We start from the raw sequence: 19549 nt of genomic DNA on the forward strand, positions 1-19549 counted from the left end.
GAAAGGGGCTCCTCGCTGAAGGCGCCACCTCCCTCTCAGGCTGCTCCTTGGAATTGCTCTGCGGCCCGTGGCCGGCGGCCTGGTGTCCGTTACAGCTGCGAACTAGACGGTCTCCCTTCTCGGTCGTGGGAGCCACTCGGTACGGCAGCGCGCTGGGACGTGGCGTCGGGTGGACAGGAATCAGAACATCCACAGAAGTCTCGCTCAGGAGGAAAGCACCCTCCCGCAGGGGGGAGGGACGCGACACCAGTGCCAGCAGTCACTGCACCGTCGCGGCAGGGAGGAGGGTGCGCCGCACGTCCCAGCCACCCTGCTCGGGGCCCAGCAGTGACAGTGAAGTGGCCGTGGTGCACGCAGTGCCTTCCCCACCCCCCACCCCCAGCTCCCAGCCTTCCGGGGACGGGTCTTACTCATCCAGGGTGACTCTGAGGTGCAGCGTGCTGCGTGGCTGACTGTCCGCCTGGCTTTGTTTGGGAAACAAGTGTCTTTTATCCGCGCGGTGTTAGTTTTTTGGGAATTGTGTTGACGTGTGTGTTAGTCTTAACAAGTAGCCATACGTTTGTGATCTTCAAACCTCTTGTAGAACCTGGCCTGGCTGAAGCTGTGGCTACGGATGAGTATGGTTGTGAGTGGCTTCCTTACTGCTCAAGGAGAATCGGCTTCAGTTAATTTAAAAAGCCCCTCGTGCTCATTTCACATAAGAATCCCATGTGAAGAAGCCTTTGCACTTCCCAGTGGTCCCATTTAGTGTTGTGCTTGACCCTCCTGGGCCTGCCCTCCCTCCGAGCCATGATGTCAGAAAAGACCCCCTCAGGGTGCACGGAACCTGTCCGTCACCTCCCTGATGTTTGCATGGAGTTTCTGTCCCCATGTTAACAGCCACCTCCTTATTGCTGGATGTGGACACTGCTTGGCCATTCTCTGCTGCTGAGGGGACCGGGGTCTCAATCTGGTGGTGGGTGGTTGTCCCCTTTCCTGGGTTGGACGGCGCTGCGCCCTGTCGTGCGGTCCTGTCATGGAATTCCATCCGAGCGCAGTGCCTGGAGCGCTTCGTTCTGAGAGACATCTAGCGTCATGACCTGCACGGGGGTCTTGGAGACGCAGGCTCAAAGAGCTGTTTCTGGTAGAAGTCAGTGCAGGATTCTGGGATTTACCTTCCGCGTTAAGCCATTGAGTTCTTTGTAAGTTTGTTGCTTTGGGCTAAGTGTGGCCGTTTGCATCTTTGCTTTCTTAGGGAGACGTGAAAAACAAAGTAGTCATCGCCGAGAAAGAAGCAGCCGCAACAGAGGAGCCAGACCCCAAAGGGATCCCAGAGTTCTGGTTTACCATCTTCAGAAACGTAGACATGCTGAGTGAGTTAGTCCAGGTGAGCCGATGGCCCCTCAAAGCGAGCTTCTGGTCTAAAAGCTGTTCACGTGTGAATCCCTCGAGTGCTCAGTAGCTCGTGGTAGGTGCAAAGGCCCTTTCTGTGACCAGCAACTCGTATGAGTGGCCTTGGCCTCACGGGCAGGGGGTGTCACTGCTGGAAGCCCCCCCTTCCCACTGTGGTGCTCCTGGGAAGGCCTGCGGCTCTGGGGCTGAGCCAAGACCTGTATGTAGCCTCTCCCCCCCCCCCCGATAGTCTGCCGCCTCAGCCCAGAATGCCGTTCACAGACTCCAGCCGCTTCCCCCTCATACTGCAAGTGCAACAGCGGGAGCTGTGAGGCCAGGAAGGTGGCTCGCAAGGTCGGTAGCTGACCTAGGGGTTTCTTCTGGTTCTCTCTTTGGAGACATGTGGACCGGCAGTGGCGGTTGACACCTGCGGGCGGTGGCAGCTGTGGGACTGTGCAGGCAGTGGGGCTCTCGCCCTTCCTCCTGGCACCGATGGCCCCCAGCACCCCGTGCCGGAGAGATGGCGTGTGACCACCATCGCTGAGAGCTGTGGTCGGTGAACAGATTGGGTGGCTTCCTAGGAGTTCCCGCTTGACGAGCACAGAGCCCAGCAGGGTGCGGGTCCCGCGTCTGGGGCTGCGTGCAACAGGGACTCGACTATGCATGTTGCTGCTTTGAAAAGTCTCGCTAGAAAGTTCTTTCTCTTCTCTTTACGGTTAGGAGTACGACGAGCCGATCTTGAAGCACCTGCAGGATATTAAAGTGAAGTTTTCAGACCCCGGGCAGCCTATGGTGAGTACTGACGGGGCCCCTGCTGGGCATCAGAGGGTCAGGCCGCAGAGGGGGTGAGGGGCCCGGAGCCAGGGTGGCAGATCCAGACCTGGCCACACACTTGCGGGGTGGTCCCGAGCGAGCCGATCACCAAGAACTAGAAGGTTCTCACCTGGCCTTCCTTGGCCTCGCCCAGCAGTGCCGCACAGCCTGACAGGCCATCCAGGCCACCAGCTGCACGTGGCAGGTGCGAGAGTCCGACGCAGGAGTGGGCTCCTCTGCCATGGGGTCCGCTGCGCCGTGCGCTGCTTTCTGAGCTGGCCTGTCCCCTGCCAGCTGGGGCGACGTCGTCTTTCTCCTAACCGTCTCCCGGGCTCTCGAGGCTCTGACGTGTGGTGGAGGGTGGGAGGGGCGTCCTCGGGCTCGGGCAGCACTCGCCTAAAGCCCCAGGCGCCGATGCCTAGAGGACGAGGCACGCCGAGGAAGGCCCCCCCCCCCCCCCCCCGAGTGGGCCCTGCCAGAGGCACCGCTCGTGGCCTGGGAGTCTGGCCATGGCCCACGGGCTCCATTCCGGTGCTTGTAGCAGCTCCAGCGGCACGTGACTGACCGGCTCGTGGCTCTGTTTCAGGGCCTGGGGCCACGGCCTGGAGCTGTGGGTCTGGGGGAACGTGCAGAGGGGCCCGGGGCCCGGCTCCTCGCCATCCCTGCCACAGGGTGCTGGCCCCAGGCCACAGACGGAGGCTGGTGTCATTACCTGGGGCTTCTCCGCCCTGCAGGCGCCTTGCAGGAGGGGAGGGGCAGGGGGACCGGCGCCCCTTTCCTCCTGCACCGGCTTTAGCTGGTTGTATCCCTGGGCCTTGCCGTTGGCCTGGGGGGAAGCTTGACCACAGCGCCCCCTGGAGGCTGCGTGGGGCGGTCTGCGGGCAAGTGCTTAGATTTGTCTGATCCCCACCCGCCTTCCTGCCAGGTGCGCATACGCCGTTTTAAGATCCTCTCAGTTCTTTCCTAACATTTTCTCATCTGTGAGTCATCTGGATTTCATTTATTTTTTAATGTTTATTTGGAGAGAGGGGGAGGGGCAGAGAGAGACTCCCAGAAGTCTCTGCACTATTAGTGCTGAGCCTGATGTGAGGCTTGAACTCAGGCGCCGTTAGATCATGACCTGAGCTGAAATCAAGAGTCACTGACTGAGTCACCTGGTGCACCCAGACTCCATTGATTAATATCTGTTCTCTGGATCAGGTTTGTTTTTTTTCCTTTGTTCTTATTAGATACCTGTTTGGTGATTTTCTGGGTCTGTTTTCTTTCTCAGCTTGTCTGAGGCTTTCCTCCATGTCCTACGGTGGTTCATAGACAGACAGGAGGCCTAGTGTTGGGAGACCTGAGCCAGTCAGTTTTCCCTTGTTACTTCCCCCCAGCTGTGGAACACTCAGGAAGTACGGGGAAGCGGTAAGCTCTCCATCTAGTGGAAGTAGCTCAGCTGTACACTCCATTTCCGCAGAGTCGTTTTTTTAAAACTAAGTATGAAATACTTTACATGTTAAAGTTAGAAAAATAAACCCACCCGGCCTCGGAATGAAGCGCGGCCAGTGTGCTTGCTTCTCCTCGGGACACACCTCCCGCCCTCCGCCCCGGGGTCCCCGCGCCGACATCGCAGCAGAGGGGGTGGCACATCAGGACAGGGTTGTGCGGGCACAGCCGCCTCGGTGGGAACTAGTCACGCCCGCCTCCGGGGGCGGCTGAGCCGCAGGTGGTGCCCAGAGGTGCCGCCACCCCATCTAAGGGCTGTGTCAGGATCAGCGTTTCGGGAACCAGGCCTTCTGTTTACAGTCCTGATGATTTCCTCCATTTAGATGCGTTTCCGCGCGGTTTTGCTGGGTCAGAGGAGAGGAACGTTTTTGGCTCAGAGGTGGTTCGCTTTACGTCTCTGCTGCCGGTAGTGTTTGCACGTGCTCTTGTGTGGTCACCGGTGGTGTTTGCACGCGCTCTCGTGTGGTCCTCGTGCTTCCGTGTCTCTGTTTTGAAATCACTGCAAGCTTAGAGCAGAGCTGTGGGTGGTGCCGGGTGCGGCGGCTCCTGGGTGTCTCTGTGGGAGCCTAGCACGGGCCGTAGCAGCCGTGTGGACCTCGCTGGGCAGGTGCGAGGTGTGAGTTTACATGTGGGAGCAAGTGCGATGGAGCATCTGCGTATGCACGGCTGACTCGGCTGTGGAGGGGGGTGGTGATTGCCGTGGCCTCGTCTTTGGGCCGTCTTCTGTCGGCCTTTGAACCCTTTCCTGATTCATCCCCATCATGGGTCATGGTGGACAGAACACCGGCCGAGGGGAGGGAAACCCAGGGACCAGGAATGCAGCACTTGCTTTGGAAGCTGGCAGGGAAGGAGCTGGCAGAGAGCGAAGAGGAATACCGTGGTCCGTGCAGATGTAAGGAAGCCCGTGTGGTGTCCAGCTGTGCTTGTCCCTCACCCCCCCACCCCCCCAGCAGACCTGAGTGCTAGATTGCAGCCTCCAAACTGGGTGCTCGCCCCCCACCTTTAGGGTGGTGGTGTCAGCCCTGGGGGTCGGGCCACGGGGAGAGGGGGGATTCCGTTTGATATTCTCGCTACACTTTACTCCCCCAGACCAGTGACTCGTGCTCTGGACGGTCAGGTTTGCTTCTTCCCCTCGTGGAAATGGTTTGGTTTTAGTCTGTCCGTCTGTCTGTCTGTCTGTCTGTCTTTCTTTCTTTCTTTCTTTCTTTCTTTCTTCGGTCAGGTTTGCTTCTTCCCCTCATGGAAATGGTTTGGTTTTAGTCTGTCCCTCTTTCTTTCTTTCTTTCTTTCTTTCTTTCTTTCTTTCTTTCTTTCTTTCTTTCTTCGGTCAGGTTTGCTTCTTCTCCTCATGGAAATGGTTTGGTTTTAGTCTGTCTCTCTTTCTTTCTTTCTTTCTTTCTTTCTTTCTTTCTTTCTTTCTTTCTCTTTCCTTCTTTCCTTCTTTCCTTCTTTCCTTCTTTCTTTCCTTCCTTCTTTCCTTCCTTCTTTCCTTCCTTCTTTCCTTCCTTCCTTCCTTCCTTCCTTCCTTCCTTCTTTCCTTCCTTCCTTCCTTCCTTCCTTCCTTCCTTCCTTCCTTCCTTCCTTTCTTTCCTTAAAGATGTTGCTTTTTTTAAAAAGTAATCTCTATGCCCATTGTGGGCCTTGAACTCACAGCCCTGAGATTGAGTCTTACACTGCACAAGCCAGGAGCCCGGAGCTCCCTATCTTAGTCTTTTTAATTTGTGTTTTTTCTATTTGATAATTATGCCATTATGATGGAAATTGAAATAGCTAACATTTAGCAAGCATTGCCTATAAACTTGCATAACGTCTGTTCTAGTCATCCCGGAGAGAAAGAGAGAAGATTGTTATTTTCATTTTATAGATGAGGAAACAGAATCACTGAGACACTGAGTAACTTCCCAAAAGCATGCAGAACTTAGAGGCAGAAGTGTCTAGAACCCAGAGTCAGTCTTGTAGACAGTCTCTGTAACTTTCTTAACCAAGATTATCTCTGTTTCCTTAAGATGGGGCTGAGGTGAGCGTCTGCATGTATTGATGCATCCATCCAGGTGTCTGTCTTTTTTTTTAATGTTTTTTAAATTTATTTGTGAGAGAGAGAGAGACCGTGTGAGCAGCGGAGGGTCAGAGAGAGAGGGAGACACAGAATGTGAAGCAGGTTCCAGGCTCTGAGCTGTCAGCACAGAGCCCGCTGGGGGGCTCAAACTCAAGAACCGTGAGATCATGATCTGAGCCGAGGTCGGACGCTTAACTGACTGAACCACTCAGGCGCCCCAACCAGGTGTCTTTCTTAAATAGAATAAATCCCTTAAAATAGAATCACTGGGGCAGATTATTTTACTCTATTAACTTCGCCATCCTGCCGGAGGGCCCCCTGTAAAGGCATCTGCGGTGCACGAGCGTGCCTGGTGTCCCATGTGCCGGGCTCTTCATGCGGACTACAACGAGGTCTTTCTTCCTGGCCGCTTGACTGTTCGTGCTGCTCCTCTCTCCACAGCTTGTGTCCATTTTTCATCTCGGGTTATAGAGTGCTTTGTGAACAAAGGATGAACTTGTCCTTGGTGTGGTTTGAGGAGGCCCCGTCAGTGCGCTCGCACCCCACGGGGTCTGGCCCCTGTGCACGGCCGGGAGAGGGCGGAAGGAGGGGGCTGGGCCGCCACCTGGTTTCCCCCGTCCGCACCCCGCACCAGAGTGGGTGGGCCAGGGGCAGCAGACAGAAGTTGGGATCCCTCAGGAGAGTGGTCCCGGGGGGGGGGGGGGGGGCGGGGGGGGGGGGGGGCTGCCCTCCAGGGATGTATGCGCTCTGCGGGGGCGGCAGTGCGGCCCGCAGCCTCCCACCTGTCATTCGTCTGAACTCCGTGCTCGTGTTTTTCGTAACAGGAGTTTTCCTTGCCACGCGGCCGCCGCTGCTGAGCTGTGCGGTGGCGGTTTCCGCATGTGGTGGTCCGCTCAGCACGGAGCTGGTTCAGGAGACCCCGTGCGGGCCGAGCGGTCTGTCGCCAGTTGCCTGTATCTCCTGGCGGTGCTCACCCAGTTTTTGTCTTCAGTCTTTTGTATTAGAGTTCCACTTTGAGCCCAACGACTACTTTACCAACTCAGTGCTGACAAAAACGTACAAGATGAAGTCGGAGCCAGACAAGGCTGATCCCTTCTCCTTTGAAGGCCCCGAAATAGTCGACTGTGACGGGTAAGGAGATGCCGCTTCAGCTTCCTTTTCTGAAACAGAAGCAGCCGAGTTACAGAGCTTTGCAAGGAAGAGGAATTGGGCCTAAAGCAGAAAGTCTGTCATCTTCTTAAAAGCCCAGTGGACAGATTTGAGTTAAATAGTCTCTGTGTTTGGGGATGTGATGGCCTGTTCTGGGAAGTGTGTCCTTCATCAGGTCACGTGTGCTGGCCTGTAGGCTCAGTGGCCTTGTTTCCTCTTCGGAGGAGGGACCGTCCCATAGTGCCCGGCGCGAGGCTGTCGTCACTGAACTAAGTCACCCCAGCAGCTACGTGTTCAGTGAGTGAAGGAGTCGGGGCAGAGCAGTGTTGGTCGGTTGCTGCTTCTTGGTGGGGCAGCTGAGTGGTTTGAGCCGTGACCGAGCCCCTTGGCGACCTGAGCCGGGATCACCAGAAGGCTGGTTTGGAGTTCGGTCCTGTGGTCTGTTCTGTCTCTGAGCTGAAACTGTGACCCTCGTCGCTAGAACCAGGCGCTCACCCTGGGTCTCCCCACGCAACAGCTCTGAGCCTCACGAAGGCCCTGCTGGGCTCGCATGGCGACAGTGACCTTGTCAGATCCTTTCCCAGGGCCAGGCCGTCATGGTGGGAGCAGTTTCCAGGGAAGACGCTAGTCACATGCCAGGGGTTGCCTGTGGAGCACAGGGATGGGAAGATTAGGGAGCCGGCCAGGCTCACCCGCCGCGGGGCTCCCCCAGCAGCCAGCGCCCCAGTCCCTGCCGCTCTCCGCCAGCTTGTCCTGCTTGCTTAGCTGCTGGGGGACTTCAGGCGCTTGAGTGGGTTAATTCAGCTGTGCTCTGGGGTCAGGAGGCAGCAGGGGACAACTCGTGAGCATCGTACAGACACCTTAGCCCAGCGTTGACCGGGCTTCGTCACAGAAAACGTACGGAATGTCTCAGGGAGACACCGAGCCCGGGCGGTGGCAGACGGGCCGTCGCTGACCTCTGGACGGACTTGGGCACGGGGCCGGCGGGTGGGCTGCTCTGACAGACTGGTGCCGGCGGGGCACGTAGCCGTACTTTGCGGGGGCTCCGCGGCAGGTGCACATGTGTGCGACAGCCGTCTGTCTCCGCAGGTGTGTTATTGACTGGAAGAAAGGAAAAAATGTCACAGTCAAAACAATCAAGAAAAAGCAGAAACACAAGGGCCGAGGCACGGTGAGAACGATCACCAAACAAGTCCCCAACGACTCCTTCTTCAACTTCTTCAGCCCGCTGAAAGGTGAGTGGGCTGTGTTGGGGGCGTACGGACGGCCTCCGTCCTGGCCCACGACCTGCTTAAATGCACACAAACACAGTTTTCTCCACATCTGAGGTGCAGGAGCGCGCGAGCCGCTCCGCTTTGGGCTCAGCCTTTGCCGTTTGGCCTGGCCTCTCTCTGGGGTTTTTTTTGAGCCTCCGGGACGCCAGTGCGTGCGGTGTGGGGGTAAGAACGGCTGTACATTCAGCTCCTAGGTTTCCTGGTTTGAGAGAGCCCTGCGGCCACGGGGGCAGCCACCTGCATGCGCTTGGCGTGAGCTAAAGGCTTCCCTCTGAAAGGCAGTGCATTCCCAGGAAGTCTTTTTTTTTTTTTTTAAGATTTTTTTTAATGTTTTATTTCTTAGAGAGAGACAGCGTGAGCAGGGGAGGGTCAGAGATAGAGACAGAATCTGAACCAGACTCCAGGCTCTGAGCTGTCAGCACAAGCCTGATGCGGGGCTCGAACCCATGAACCATGAAGTCATGACCTGAGCCGAAGTCGGACGCCCAACCGACTGAACCACCCAGGCGCCCCATCCCGGGAAGTCTTCTTAACACTGCGTGTTAAGCAACTGAATAAAGTTAGAATGAGATTAAGTGGACTCCGTTTGGGCAGGTGGCTGCTGGGACTCTGAAACCGTGTTGGTGGGGTCGTGTCACTCTACAGCCGGGCCAGGGTCACTGAACTGTGCACCCATGTTTTGTGGTGGGTAAATGACACATCCTACCTCTGTTTTTATTCTTACTTGTTTTTAAATGTTCATTTTTGAGACAGAGCACGAGTGGGGAGAGGGGAGAGAGGGGAGAACAGAGGCTCTCAGGCAGGCTCCGTGCCGACCGCAGTGAGGCCGATACGGGGCTCGACCTCCCCCAGCATGAGCTCATGACCTGAGCTGAAGTCGAACTCTGAGCCAGCTGAGCCCCCAGGCGCCCTGTCCACAGCTAATTAAGGCGGGAGATGCAGGACAGGCGCATCGGGGGCGATGCTGAGGAGCGCAGCGCGTGGTAAGCCCTGTGAGAGACGAGTGCGAGGTGACAGCGGGGTGGTGACGGAAGTCAAGAGAACGCATCACAGTTGGTGGTGAAATGCTCTTTGCAATGAAGGAAATCTAAGGTGGCTGGTCCAGTGCCCTTTTTGTCCTTAAATCTAAGAAACGGTCCCAAAGGCAAGGGAGCTCAGCCCGCGGGGTTTGGGGCCGCGGGGCTGGTGTTGGCACGCCGGGCCCAGCTCCCACCCCGCGGTCACCCTTCACCTCCCAACGAGACCGGGGCTCGAACGAGCACTTCTGAAGTCGGGGGTCTGAACGTCACTGGGCTTTGTAGAGTTTTCGGTCCCTGGCTTTCCTGTCCTGCTTGGTCCTGGGGTAGCTGTGTGCCGAGCGGCTCGTCGACGAGGCGTGGGGTGCTCCCCCTGCCCGCAGGGAGTCTGTCCTTGGCAGGAAGGACACCTCGTGGACCCGGCCGAGGGGCTCTGCTGCTCCTCTTCTCGGTGGGGTCCTGTGCGGGCCGGCGGGGCCACAGGGTGTGGCCACACGGTGGGCCTTCCCCCCCTGTTAACCAGAACCTTCTGGAGCTGCTCCCCCTCCCCCCGTTGGCCCTGTGTGCAGGTCTGCGGGTGTTGCGGGTGGCTGTCAGAGAGGCGCAGGGCCGGGCCATGCGCTGCTGCACTGACCCGTCTGCCGGGCCACCTGCGGGGTCCTTTCCGAGGCTCTGGCTGTCCCCGTAACATTCGTGTGTTTTGTCTTTTCTTTCTAGCATCTGGGGATGGAGAATCACTGGTAAGATTTGGGTTGTCGTCAGTCTCCCGTCCGGCTGTTAAATTCTTCACGTCTGCAGTCGTTGCCCACTTTCCCTTTAGTCCCTGCTCCCTCCTCCCTGAGGCCCGGGGGCATTTCTGCCCCCTACACCATGGGGCAGGGCTGGAGCACGTGTCCCCGCGTCCCTGTGTCCCCTCCTCCAGGCCACTCAGAGTGCAGCACAGCGCGGGTGGGAGGGCGTGGTGCTCATCCCGCAGAAACGAGTTCACGGTGAGGTTTTTCCTCTCAGGATGAAGACTCAGAATTCACCTTAGCGTCCGACTTCGAAATTGGACATTTCTTTCGCGAGCGGATAGTCCCGCGGGCCGTGCTCTACTTCACAGGCGAGGCCATAGAGGATGACGACAATGTACGTGTGGGGGGAGCCCTGAGGGGCGGCTGGGGGCACCCCTGGCAATGGGGCAGAGGGCAGGGGTGGGGCAGGGCTAGAGCAGAGCGCCAGCCCTGTCCTCGGAAGGCCCCGGGTGCTTGCGAGTCCTGCTCAATGTCTGAAAGCTTTGGGCAACTTTGAAACGGGAGGAAAGTGTCACTTAAAGAGGCGTGGCCACAGCGCACGGGCATCCACGGAGCTGGCCCCAGCTGGCCTGTGGTGTGCCAGCCCCAAGGAATTAAAGCCCGTGCTGCACAGAGGGTGGCCAGGCTGCGCGGGCCACCTTCTCTCTCTCTCTGCTTGAGCACAGCCTAGCGAGCTGTCCTTTGCACCGGAGACAGTTCTCTGTCACCACGGAGGCCCGGGGCGTCGTGTCTTCTTGGTTTATGGAAATAGAGTTTTGTCGTATGCTGCTGGAAGTATTGTAGATGCTATGTCTCCTGTTGCTTTTAGAGCTCCTGGTTTTTCCAGATGGTTCTAGGTTTCCTTTCTGAGTGAGGGGTCTGCCGAGGCCTCGGATGGCGGGGGCGGGGGGGGTGGCGCAGGAGCAGATCCAGTTTCGGGTGCTTGGCGCCCAGGGGCAGTGCAGGCCTGCTTCCCACAGTCCTCCTCTGTGCGCATGGTGGGTGGGGACGGGGGGTCAGCTGAACAGCCTGAGACGGGCCAAGATGAGCTAACCTTCATCCCGGGCTGGTGTCGTGTCGGGTGTGTCAGCACTCGAGGAGCCGCTATGGCTGAAGCTCACGCAGTGTAGACTTTCTGAGATGGTGGAGCTGTTCCCACCGCCTGCACCATCCGGGGCGATGCATAAAGATCATAAGTGAGATTGCTGGTAACTGAAGAACTGAACATTTAGTTTTAATTTAGCCAAAAAAATATCTAGTGACTACATGCACTGGAAAGTTCATCTCCAGGCCAGTGGTTCCCAGACTTTTCTAACCATGCACCCCTGCATTTTCAGACCTGACTATGCAACACTTGCGTATTATTTACTTCAAACGCAGCCACAGCGGACGGCACCCTTGCCTTCTGCCTGGGCGCACTCACTCCCGACGCCCTGGGTGCAGCCTGGAGCTGGGAGGGGGCCCTGCCCCAGACTGCTCGGACCAGGTCCTGACTTTACTCTGCAGCCGTACAGCCTCTGCTGCGATGGCCGCGTGTGACCATGCGGTTAAGGGTGGGGACTCTGGTGACCCATCAGGCTCTGAGAAGAGCACGTGTTGGGTAGAGGCGTGGGGACCTCGCACAAGCACCGCACGCTGTCCCAGGAGGGACTGGCTTGGTGCTCCACGCTCTCCGGCTCGCACCCCCACCTGGGAGCCGCTGCCCCTTGGGAGTGCGAGGTGTGCTTGCGGCAGGAGCCCCAGCCCCTCCAGGTCCAGAGTAAGAGGGTCCGCTTGGAGCCTCAGGAAAGCCGCGCTTGGCCTCGTGTGAGGCTGGTTCCAGCCGGAGCTGAAACACGGTTAGCTACCAGTCACCGAACCTGGGTCTTTTCCTGCCAGAGGCTGGTTGGGACGCGTGCGGGGGAAGGCACTGGGGTGTGCCCGGAGCCCTGCCTCTGCGGGAAGGCACGTGCGCTGGGCCCTGTGCCCGAGTGGGGCCCCTGCAGCCCCCCGGCTCTCCTGAGCTCTGTGTGAGCGCTCACTAAGGATATGTGTGCGGGCTCCAACAAAGAAAGTGTCGGCAAGAAAAAGTCTACTGAATGCGTCATCGTGTTGTGCAGGCAGTAGCGATAAGGTTTGTTTTGTTTTGCGTTTTTGATCCGAGTCTGATATTTGGAGCTTGAATGAGAGCCTGACCAGTGAGGTCTTTGGACCTGGAAGAAATGCATTCAGGACCAGCAAGCTGTGGTGTTGCAGCTCTCTCCTTTGCACGCCTTAGTCTTTTGAAGGTTATGCACCAAGGTTTTTTATCGTACTTGGGACACATAAGTGTTTACCCTTGTACGAGACATAGAATGGCATGGAAATTCACGTGTCTGTGTAGGAAACTTTTGCTGCCATCTTGCATCGGTTAGCCGGTTCCCAGGTGAACCCAGTACATTCTCATACTGACCAGCCCCGTCCTGCGCCCTCCCATCCTCAGGCCTAGTTTCGAGTAGTTCCCAGCTTCCCGGTGTCCTGGGAGCATGGTGGGCTCGTGGACACGCAGCCCCACGGCGCTGGCCACAGCCTAGTCCCCAGGTTCGAGGCCATGATACCCAGCAGCAGACCCTTCCCCTTGAGAACCAGGCCTGGAGCGGCCGCTGCCGGACCTCTTCCCTCGGGCCTGACCAGTGGGGGCACTTGGCAGGGACTATGTCTGGGTTAGGGCGGCCTCGCACTCCAGAGACCTAAAAACGTGTCTCCTTTTTCTTTTTTCAGTTTGAAGAGGGTGAGGAAGGAGAAGAGGAGGTAAGACACGGTGCGCGGAGCATCCTTAACCTGCGGCCGCGCTGGGCTGCCTCTGCTCGAGGGCACGGAGGTCACGAACACAAGACCAGTTACGTCTGGCTTGTGCGGAGCCGCCTCCGAGGGCTGCACCCATATGGTTAGAGCCTTGGGGACGGCAGGGCGGCCCCTGGGTCTAGGTGGGCCTGCGTCTTCAGCAGCATGTTTGTGTCCATTATCTGTGAGGGGGAAAGGTACCCATGAGCCGTTGTGTCGGAGGAAGTGACCTAGTCGGTTATAGACAGTGACTGCTGGTTCCCTGTAAATCCAAGGACTAGTTAGTGGGGGCGGGGCGGGTCGGCCCCCGGGGCTCCAGCCCTGTCTGCTCAACCCTCCTTGCTCTCTCGTGCAGGAATTAGAAGGCGATGAGGAGGGAGAAGATGAAGATGATGCCGAAACCAACCCCAAGGTCAGTGTCGGGGGCCGCGCACCTGCGGGCGCTGTGCTGTGCGTTCAGACGGCCCCCATGAGGCGGTGCGGGCGCGGGGCGCTCGGTCCTCCCGTCAGTCCTGAGAGCAGAGCAGAAAGCTCTTGAACCGGGACTATTCAGACAGCTCCGGTGTGACTTAGCGTTAGGTATTAATATCCAATAAATGTTTTTCAGCTTGCTCTTGAGCTTACTCTCATGAACTAGTTCAAGAGACGGGCTCTTTTTTCCAGGTCTTTTAAGGTGACGACTAAATGGCGACACAATAAACTTTTGTGTGTTTGTTTTTGGGAAAGGTACTGAGGAGGGGCTTCGGGATTTTTCTGTTTTAATGAAAAGAGTAGTAAAGTTGTGGACATAATGTTATGATTGTGTTTGGACTGAGAACACTCAGAAGCCGTGGGTAAACACCTCCAACTATTGCAAATAAACTAGGAAGTTTTACCTGAAAAGACAGACAGTTGAGGGGAACAGGCGACTCCATTCTTGTGTCTGTTGACCTGAACTTTGACTCCCGCTCTTGGGTCCCGTCCCGTAAGGGCATGCGTCTGCCACGTGACCCGGCCTGTGCACCCAGAACCGCTTTGACTCGGCCCTGAGGCTGCACCAGGGACGTCATGCTGGGAGCGTGAGATCAGTGGCTCATGTGCAGCTTAGGGGTCAGTCCGTGGCAGGTGGCAAGGCACCGACGCCCCCTGTCCCGTGCTAACTGGTCTCCGTGTGACCAGGCACTGTCCGTCCGTCCCCCGTTTTTGCCCAGAGCGGAGTGTGTATAAACTTTCGGTAATAGCCCAGCGCTGTACGTGGTTTGTCGTTAGCCACACACGTGTCTGTGAGCGCGCTTCCGGCACCAGTTCCTTCTGGGGACAGAAGGCAGAGAGGCGCCAGGCTCGCACGGGCGCACCACGGCGCTCATGCTCTGGCAGTAAGCTCACGGCCGTGTGCGTCTTCGCGGAGCCACCCCTGGCCCTGCCGCACTGCTGGGGGCGCGCACACTCACCGTGCGATTCTAGAGCAGAGACTGGGGCCAGTTTGCAGAGACGGCTTCCAGACTCGGGGCCCATCCGCCTCCAGGCCACACGTGTTGTCGGCAGCGGGAGCTGCGTGCTGTGTCGTCGCGTCCTTCTGTTGTGTGTCCTCCCCTCTCTCCTTGCCGAGCCTTCTGTCTCCTGCCGTGTCCGTGCGCTGGGAGGGCGTCCTCTCGCAAGTAACCCGTCTCCGGGAGGGCGGTCGGGGCCGGCGCTGCGTGGCTCTCCTCTGTGGGGTCAGTCGGGAAGGAGAGCGGTGGCCGAAAGAGTAGTGTCACTAGCATGAGTTCCCCGGACCGGCAGGCCTGGGCAGCCCGAAGGGCCCGAGTCTGGGCCGCGGAGGGATTTGTCCCCTAAGGGTCTGCACAGGTGGGGGCTCACAAGGGACAGGGGCCGTTCGGGTCTTACGGGGACGGGGGCCTGGGTGGGGGGTGGCTCGTTTCATGGTGGAGACTGTGCAGCCATTTGTGACAGAGAAAGTGGCTGTTTCCGTGTGTATGATTTTGTGCAATTCATTTTCCTGATGCTGACGGTTCCTTTCAATTTTTTCCCCATTTAGGTGTAATTTTTGTTAATCATTCATACGTTTCTAGGTAAGGTGGAATTCCATTCATTCGTAATGCTGTCTTCTGATGTGTGCTTTATGACAGTTCCTCACTGTGACTTTGTGTTCAGAGGAAGCTGCAGGCCGGGCACGCTCAGCGCGCGGGGCTGGGCACGCAGCTTCCTCCAGAACGGTGTGTTTGCTCAGGCGTCTGTTGTGTATGCTGCTTTTTTGTTTTCGTTTTTGTTTTTTTTTTAAGTAGCCTTCGCACCCAGCACGGAGCCCACCACGGGGCTAGAACTCACAACCCTGAGTTCAAGAGATGGACACTTAACCAGCTGAGCCGCCCAGGCGCCCCCGTTGTGTGTGCCTCTCTAAAACTGTCAGAGCCCATTTGGCTCCTGCTTACCGGGCCCGTGTGCCTTGCTGACCAAGTAGCAAAGGCGTGGCCGGTGTGCCATTTTGATGGGCCTGCCCTCCAGGAAGAGGACCGTGTGTGAGGGCCATGGGGGGTGGAGACCGTGTCGCGTGGGCCTCGCTGGGACCGGCCACCCCCCTCGCAGCGGGAACGAGCCTGGTGCCTTTCCCTGCTGCGCCTCTAGCGATTGCTCGCCCTTTTGCCCCAGGCGCGCTGCAGCCCGGGAGGCCGGACGGGCCCGCCGCCCATGTGCCCGCGGCCGTGGCTTCTGTTGCCGCAGTGTTAGTAGCAGGTGCTGGAGGGGCTGCGGGGGGGTTAGCAGCAGTCTCTTGGGGACCACCCGTCCCCACCCCCGTCCCCCACAGCAGTGCTCTGCTCCAGTCATCAGCTCCCTCCCTTGCGGGATTGGGGAAGGAGACCGTGTGGCTGTGTTTGTACCGGGAGTAGGCGGGTTCTTCCACCCGAGGCTCTGAGCAGCAGCACCCAGTCTGCACAGCAGAGCCTGCGAGCTGGAACTTGAACTTCCTGCTGCGGGTGACCCTCTGATCCTCACGGTCCTTTGGACCACGCCCCTCTGAGAACCTGTCTGCGTTGCCTTCCTGTCTGCTCGTGTGGGCTCGCTCTCACCAACAGCAGAAAGGAAGCACAGATGCCTTTTGGCCAAGGAAGCGCTTTGGCCGGGGGGCAGGGGGACGGACGGACGGACGGACTTGGGGCCTGCGTGTCTGAAGGGTCCCATCTGATGATTGATGGGTACAGGACGAATGACTGCGCCCACTTGTCTGAAGGACTGGCAGCTGGCCATGCCCCGCCCAAGCCCTGGCCCCAGCAGCCTGTGGCTCCAGGACAGAGGGACCCTCTGGGGTGGGGCCACCCCGGTAACCCCGGAGCGCCTCAGCAGTATTGGCCGTTCCTGCGGCAATGTCCTCAGGGGACCGGGGGCGGGGGGGGCTGTTCCCTCCATAGTCGAGCCGGCCCCAGGGCTGTGGGCCCCCGTGACGCGGTGCTGGCCACCTGTGTGCTTAGTAGCACGTTTCCACTCTTCCTAGAAGGCAGTTGTCTGAAAACCTGTCTTCTAGGTGGTTCCGGCAGAGGCAGGGTTCAGGCTGTTAGACTCTGCCTTCGAGCCCCCTGCTTCCTCTCCCTTGGTGATCAGCAGCACTCACTGAGTGACTGAGCTGAGCTGTCATCAGACTCTGACGTGACAGAGGGTGCCAGGTGCAGGTGTGGTTTTGGCCCGTGTCACAGGTTGAAAACCGCTGGTGTCTCGTTGCTAAAATTCATGTCAGAAGCTTGGGCATTCTGTGTCCGCTCTGCAGGCGAGGAGCCGTGTCCCTGTGGCCGCCGTCCCTAGAGGTGGGACCGGCCTGGGAGCCGCTGGCCTCTCTCCTGGTCTCAGTTGTCGTGAGGCCTGCTGCCTCCAGTGGCCTTTGTCACCTAAGCTGAGTGTGTCCTAAGGAAGTAGGTCACACGTTCTCCGGGTTAAATCCTGTACGTACGTAGACGTACACACGAAAACATTCAGACCGCGTGTCCTGAAGTGGATCCCACCCAGGGCTGCAGAACACTGTGTACGCGGAACCCTTCATGTGCAGAAAGAGATAGAAGTTCCTCCCGTCCCACCGCCTTCTCCCCCTGCACACCCCCCTCCGTGGCCCCTTCTCCTCTGACCACTGCCTCTCTGCAGATGCGGTTGTGGGAACACACGCCCTCCCCTCGCGTACGGGCGCTGCCTGCTGCTCTCCACCTCCCACCACCTCCGCCCCCCCCCCCCCCCGACAGAGAGCCTGAGGCCCCGGGGCCTCCGCCACTAGTCTGGGCCGCCCCCAGGTGTGCGGGGTGGGGCTTTGATCAGCTCCAGCCTGGATCTCTGGTCAAGTGTGTTTTGTTTTGGTGCCTGGGCTTTTCAGCAGTGTTTTAGATGAACGTGTGATGGGCGGGTGCCGGGGCCAGGGCCGCCTCCCCCCCCCCCCCAGTGGCCCTGCTGCTGGGCAGTGCTGGACACATTGCTGGGGCCTGACCTGCTGGGGCCCGGCCTTGTCCCTGTGCTCTTTCCATTCCACTTTCACTGGGTCCGAGGTGATGGTTTCGTCTCTTCGCATCCCCTACGTGTATTTTTTTCAGATCTTAAATGTGGTTTTCCGAAGAGCAAGCTGGAGCTTCAACTGTGGCAGCTGTCAGTTGTGCTGTCCCAGAAGTTTCTTCTGAACTGTGTAGTGCAGGGGGTTTTAGCCTCCGTGGGCTTGCCAGGTTGGATTCCGGGTACTTTATAAGCCTGGCAGCCACGAAGTGTAGGCTACCGACTGGTAAATGTATATGCTGAGGATGATTAGCCACCTTGTCGTGTGGCGGGCTGTTCGTGGCCTCCACACAAATGCACGGATTTGCTAAATGTGCTCATAAAGGAAGGAGGTCGATTGTATTGAGGTGAACGTGCCCCTCTGTGCCGAGGGGACTCACGGTCTCTCCCGGACACCTTCTCCAGAAGCGCAGGATTCCCACTAGTGGAGGGGCTGGGGGGTCAGGGTGGTGTGTGGAGCCGTCACGGGGGCCGCCCGGCATCAGGTGCAGCTGCCCGGCCGCTTCAGGCCCATTGCAGGGCGGCTCCAGTTCTGTCTCCCGTGTTGAGCCTGTCTAGGGGTGGCGGGAACAGAAAGGGGGAGCCTGCTGCCGTTTCACGCGGGCAGGGTTTGGGGGGCACCGTGAAGCCTCGGGGCTGCCTTGCAGCTTTGGAGCACGGGCTCTCCTGTATGTGTGCAGAGTCTCTGCGGCCCTGAGAGCCCCTTGTGACCGCGTGTTCTGATTAGTCTCCGGGGCCTGGCTTGACACAAACCGGGCTGCCGTACTGAGGGGGTTTCTGGGAAATTGACTTATTTCGTGTTACCATTTTAAAAATTCTAAAAAAAAACTTTTTTAATGTTTGGGAGAGAGTACAAATGGGGGAAGGGTAGAGAGAGAGAGGGAGATGCAGAATCCAAAGCAGGCTCCAGGCTCTGAGCTGTCAGCACAGAGGCCGACAGGGGGCCCGAACCCACGAATGGTGAGATCGTGACCTGAGCCGCAGTCGGACACTTCACTGAATGAGCGCCCCCAGGCGCCCCACTATTAAAAATTTTTTAAGTGTGTTTATTTATTTTGAGGGGGAGCGAGCGAGCAGGGAAGGGGCAGAGAGAGAATCCCAAGCAGCCGCAGAGCCCTACACGGGGTTGATCCCACAGCCTGAGCCTCAGTCTAGAGTCGGACACTTCACCAGTTCCGCCCCCCAGGCGACGCTTCGTTACTGTTTGGAAAGTGTGTCTGCACAAGCCGGTTCTTCAGTGAGGACGACACAGCGCCGTCCCCAGGCCTCGCCGGTGGGTGGGGACGCCCGGCTGGGGACAGCAGCCCCCTGCAGTGCTGTGTTCTCTCGTTGACAGAAGGAGCCCAGCCAGCCCTCCGAGTGCAAACAGCAGTAAGAAGACGGCCCCGAGGACCGCGGCGGCGGCGCTCACGTCTGACTCGTTCTCAAGTGCATGATTTTGACGTTAATTTTTCCTTTATCCTTATTATTTTGCTTAACCTGTACAGTGGCAACTTAAACGCATTTCAGAAATAGGAGTTTGATTCCAGCACCCTCTGCGGCCTGGGGTGCAGCGCAGCGGGCTTTCCCGGGCCCTGCCTTCGGGAGGAGGGGGCGGTGGGAGGCCCGTCGACGCCAGGGCCGGGTGTCAGGGGACGTGGGTCCGGGGCATCCAGGCGCCGTAACTCCACACTCGGACTGGATTCTTCCTTCACTTGGAGAAACTCACACGCTCTGTGTTTCCCGCCACCCGGTGTCCTGTGCTGTCCTCGGTCCCCAGAGCCGGTAGAGTCGAGTCCTGTTCTCCTTAGAGTGTTCCTTCTTCACTTCCGTCTTCCTCGGGGCGGCACGGGGGGCGAGCGCACCCCAGCCTGAGGCGCGAGTCTTCGTGCTTCGTCCTCGTATTTATTTATTCTTTCCTGCTCGTGAGGGCCCGGGGCGCCTGCCGCCGCCTGTCCGTACGGTCTCTGAACGCTTGTGTGTGACTGGCGACTTGGGACCCCCCGGTGGGTGCGCTGGAGGCAGCCTCGCCCTGTCCCGCCGGCTCTGCTGGGGGGGGTGCGGGGGGCGCTTCTCGTGCGTGCATGTCGGGTCTCGCTTCCTCAGCACCCCCGTCCCTCGGCCCTGTGCTCCTCTCGTCCCTGTTCTTGGCTGGCGTGTGAGGTTCCCGAGTGTGTGACCGTGCCTCCGGCAGCCGGGACGCGTGCCCACACTGCCACCAGGCCCGTCGAGTGCTCAGCCTTACTTACGATACATTTGTAACTGAATACGGTGTTTTCAATTTGTACAGAATAGTTAGAATATTCTATTAAAGTTGTGAAACACGAA

The 19549-nt window shown here is 58.4% G+C and overlaps 1 protein-coding gene across 4 annotated transcripts in view; it reads left to right on the plus strand.

Moving 5' to 3' along the window:
• Nucleotides 1-19549, plus strand: part of NAP1L4 (nucleosome assembly protein 1 like 4) — a 44687-nt gene extending 25138 nt beyond the window's left edge. For 3 of the 4 annotated variants that reach the window (XM_039235394.1, XM_039235393.1, XM_039235391.1), the window contains 9 exons: nt 1235-1366; nt 2092-2163; nt 6720-6859; nt 7967-8112; nt 9885-9907; nt 10176-10295; nt 12680-12709; nt 13098-13154; nt 18579-19549. In XM_039235394.1, coding sequence (XP_039091325.1) covers nt 1235-1366; nt 2092-2163; nt 6720-6859; nt 7967-8112; nt 9885-9907; nt 10176-10295; nt 12680-12709; nt 13098-13154; nt 18579-18617 — 759 coding nt within the window. In that variant the 3' untranslated portion in view covers nt 18618-19549. Of the gene's footprint in view, nt 1-1234; nt 1367-2091; nt 2164-6719; nt 6860-7966; nt 8113-9884; nt 9908-10175; nt 10296-12679; nt 12710-13097; nt 13155-14759; nt 14794-18578 lie in introns of all 4 variants that reach the window. The other variant, XM_039235392.1, reaches the window with a different exon arrangement.

Source organism: Hyaena hyaena, unplaced genomic scaffold (genome assembly GCF_003009895.1).
Source record: "Hyaena hyaena isolate Hyena2069 unplaced genomic scaffold, ASM300989v1 scaffold_98, whole genome shotgun sequence".
In the NCBI taxonomy this organism is placed as follows: Eukaryota; Metazoa; Chordata; class Mammalia; order Carnivora; family Hyaenidae; genus Hyaena; species Hyaena hyaena.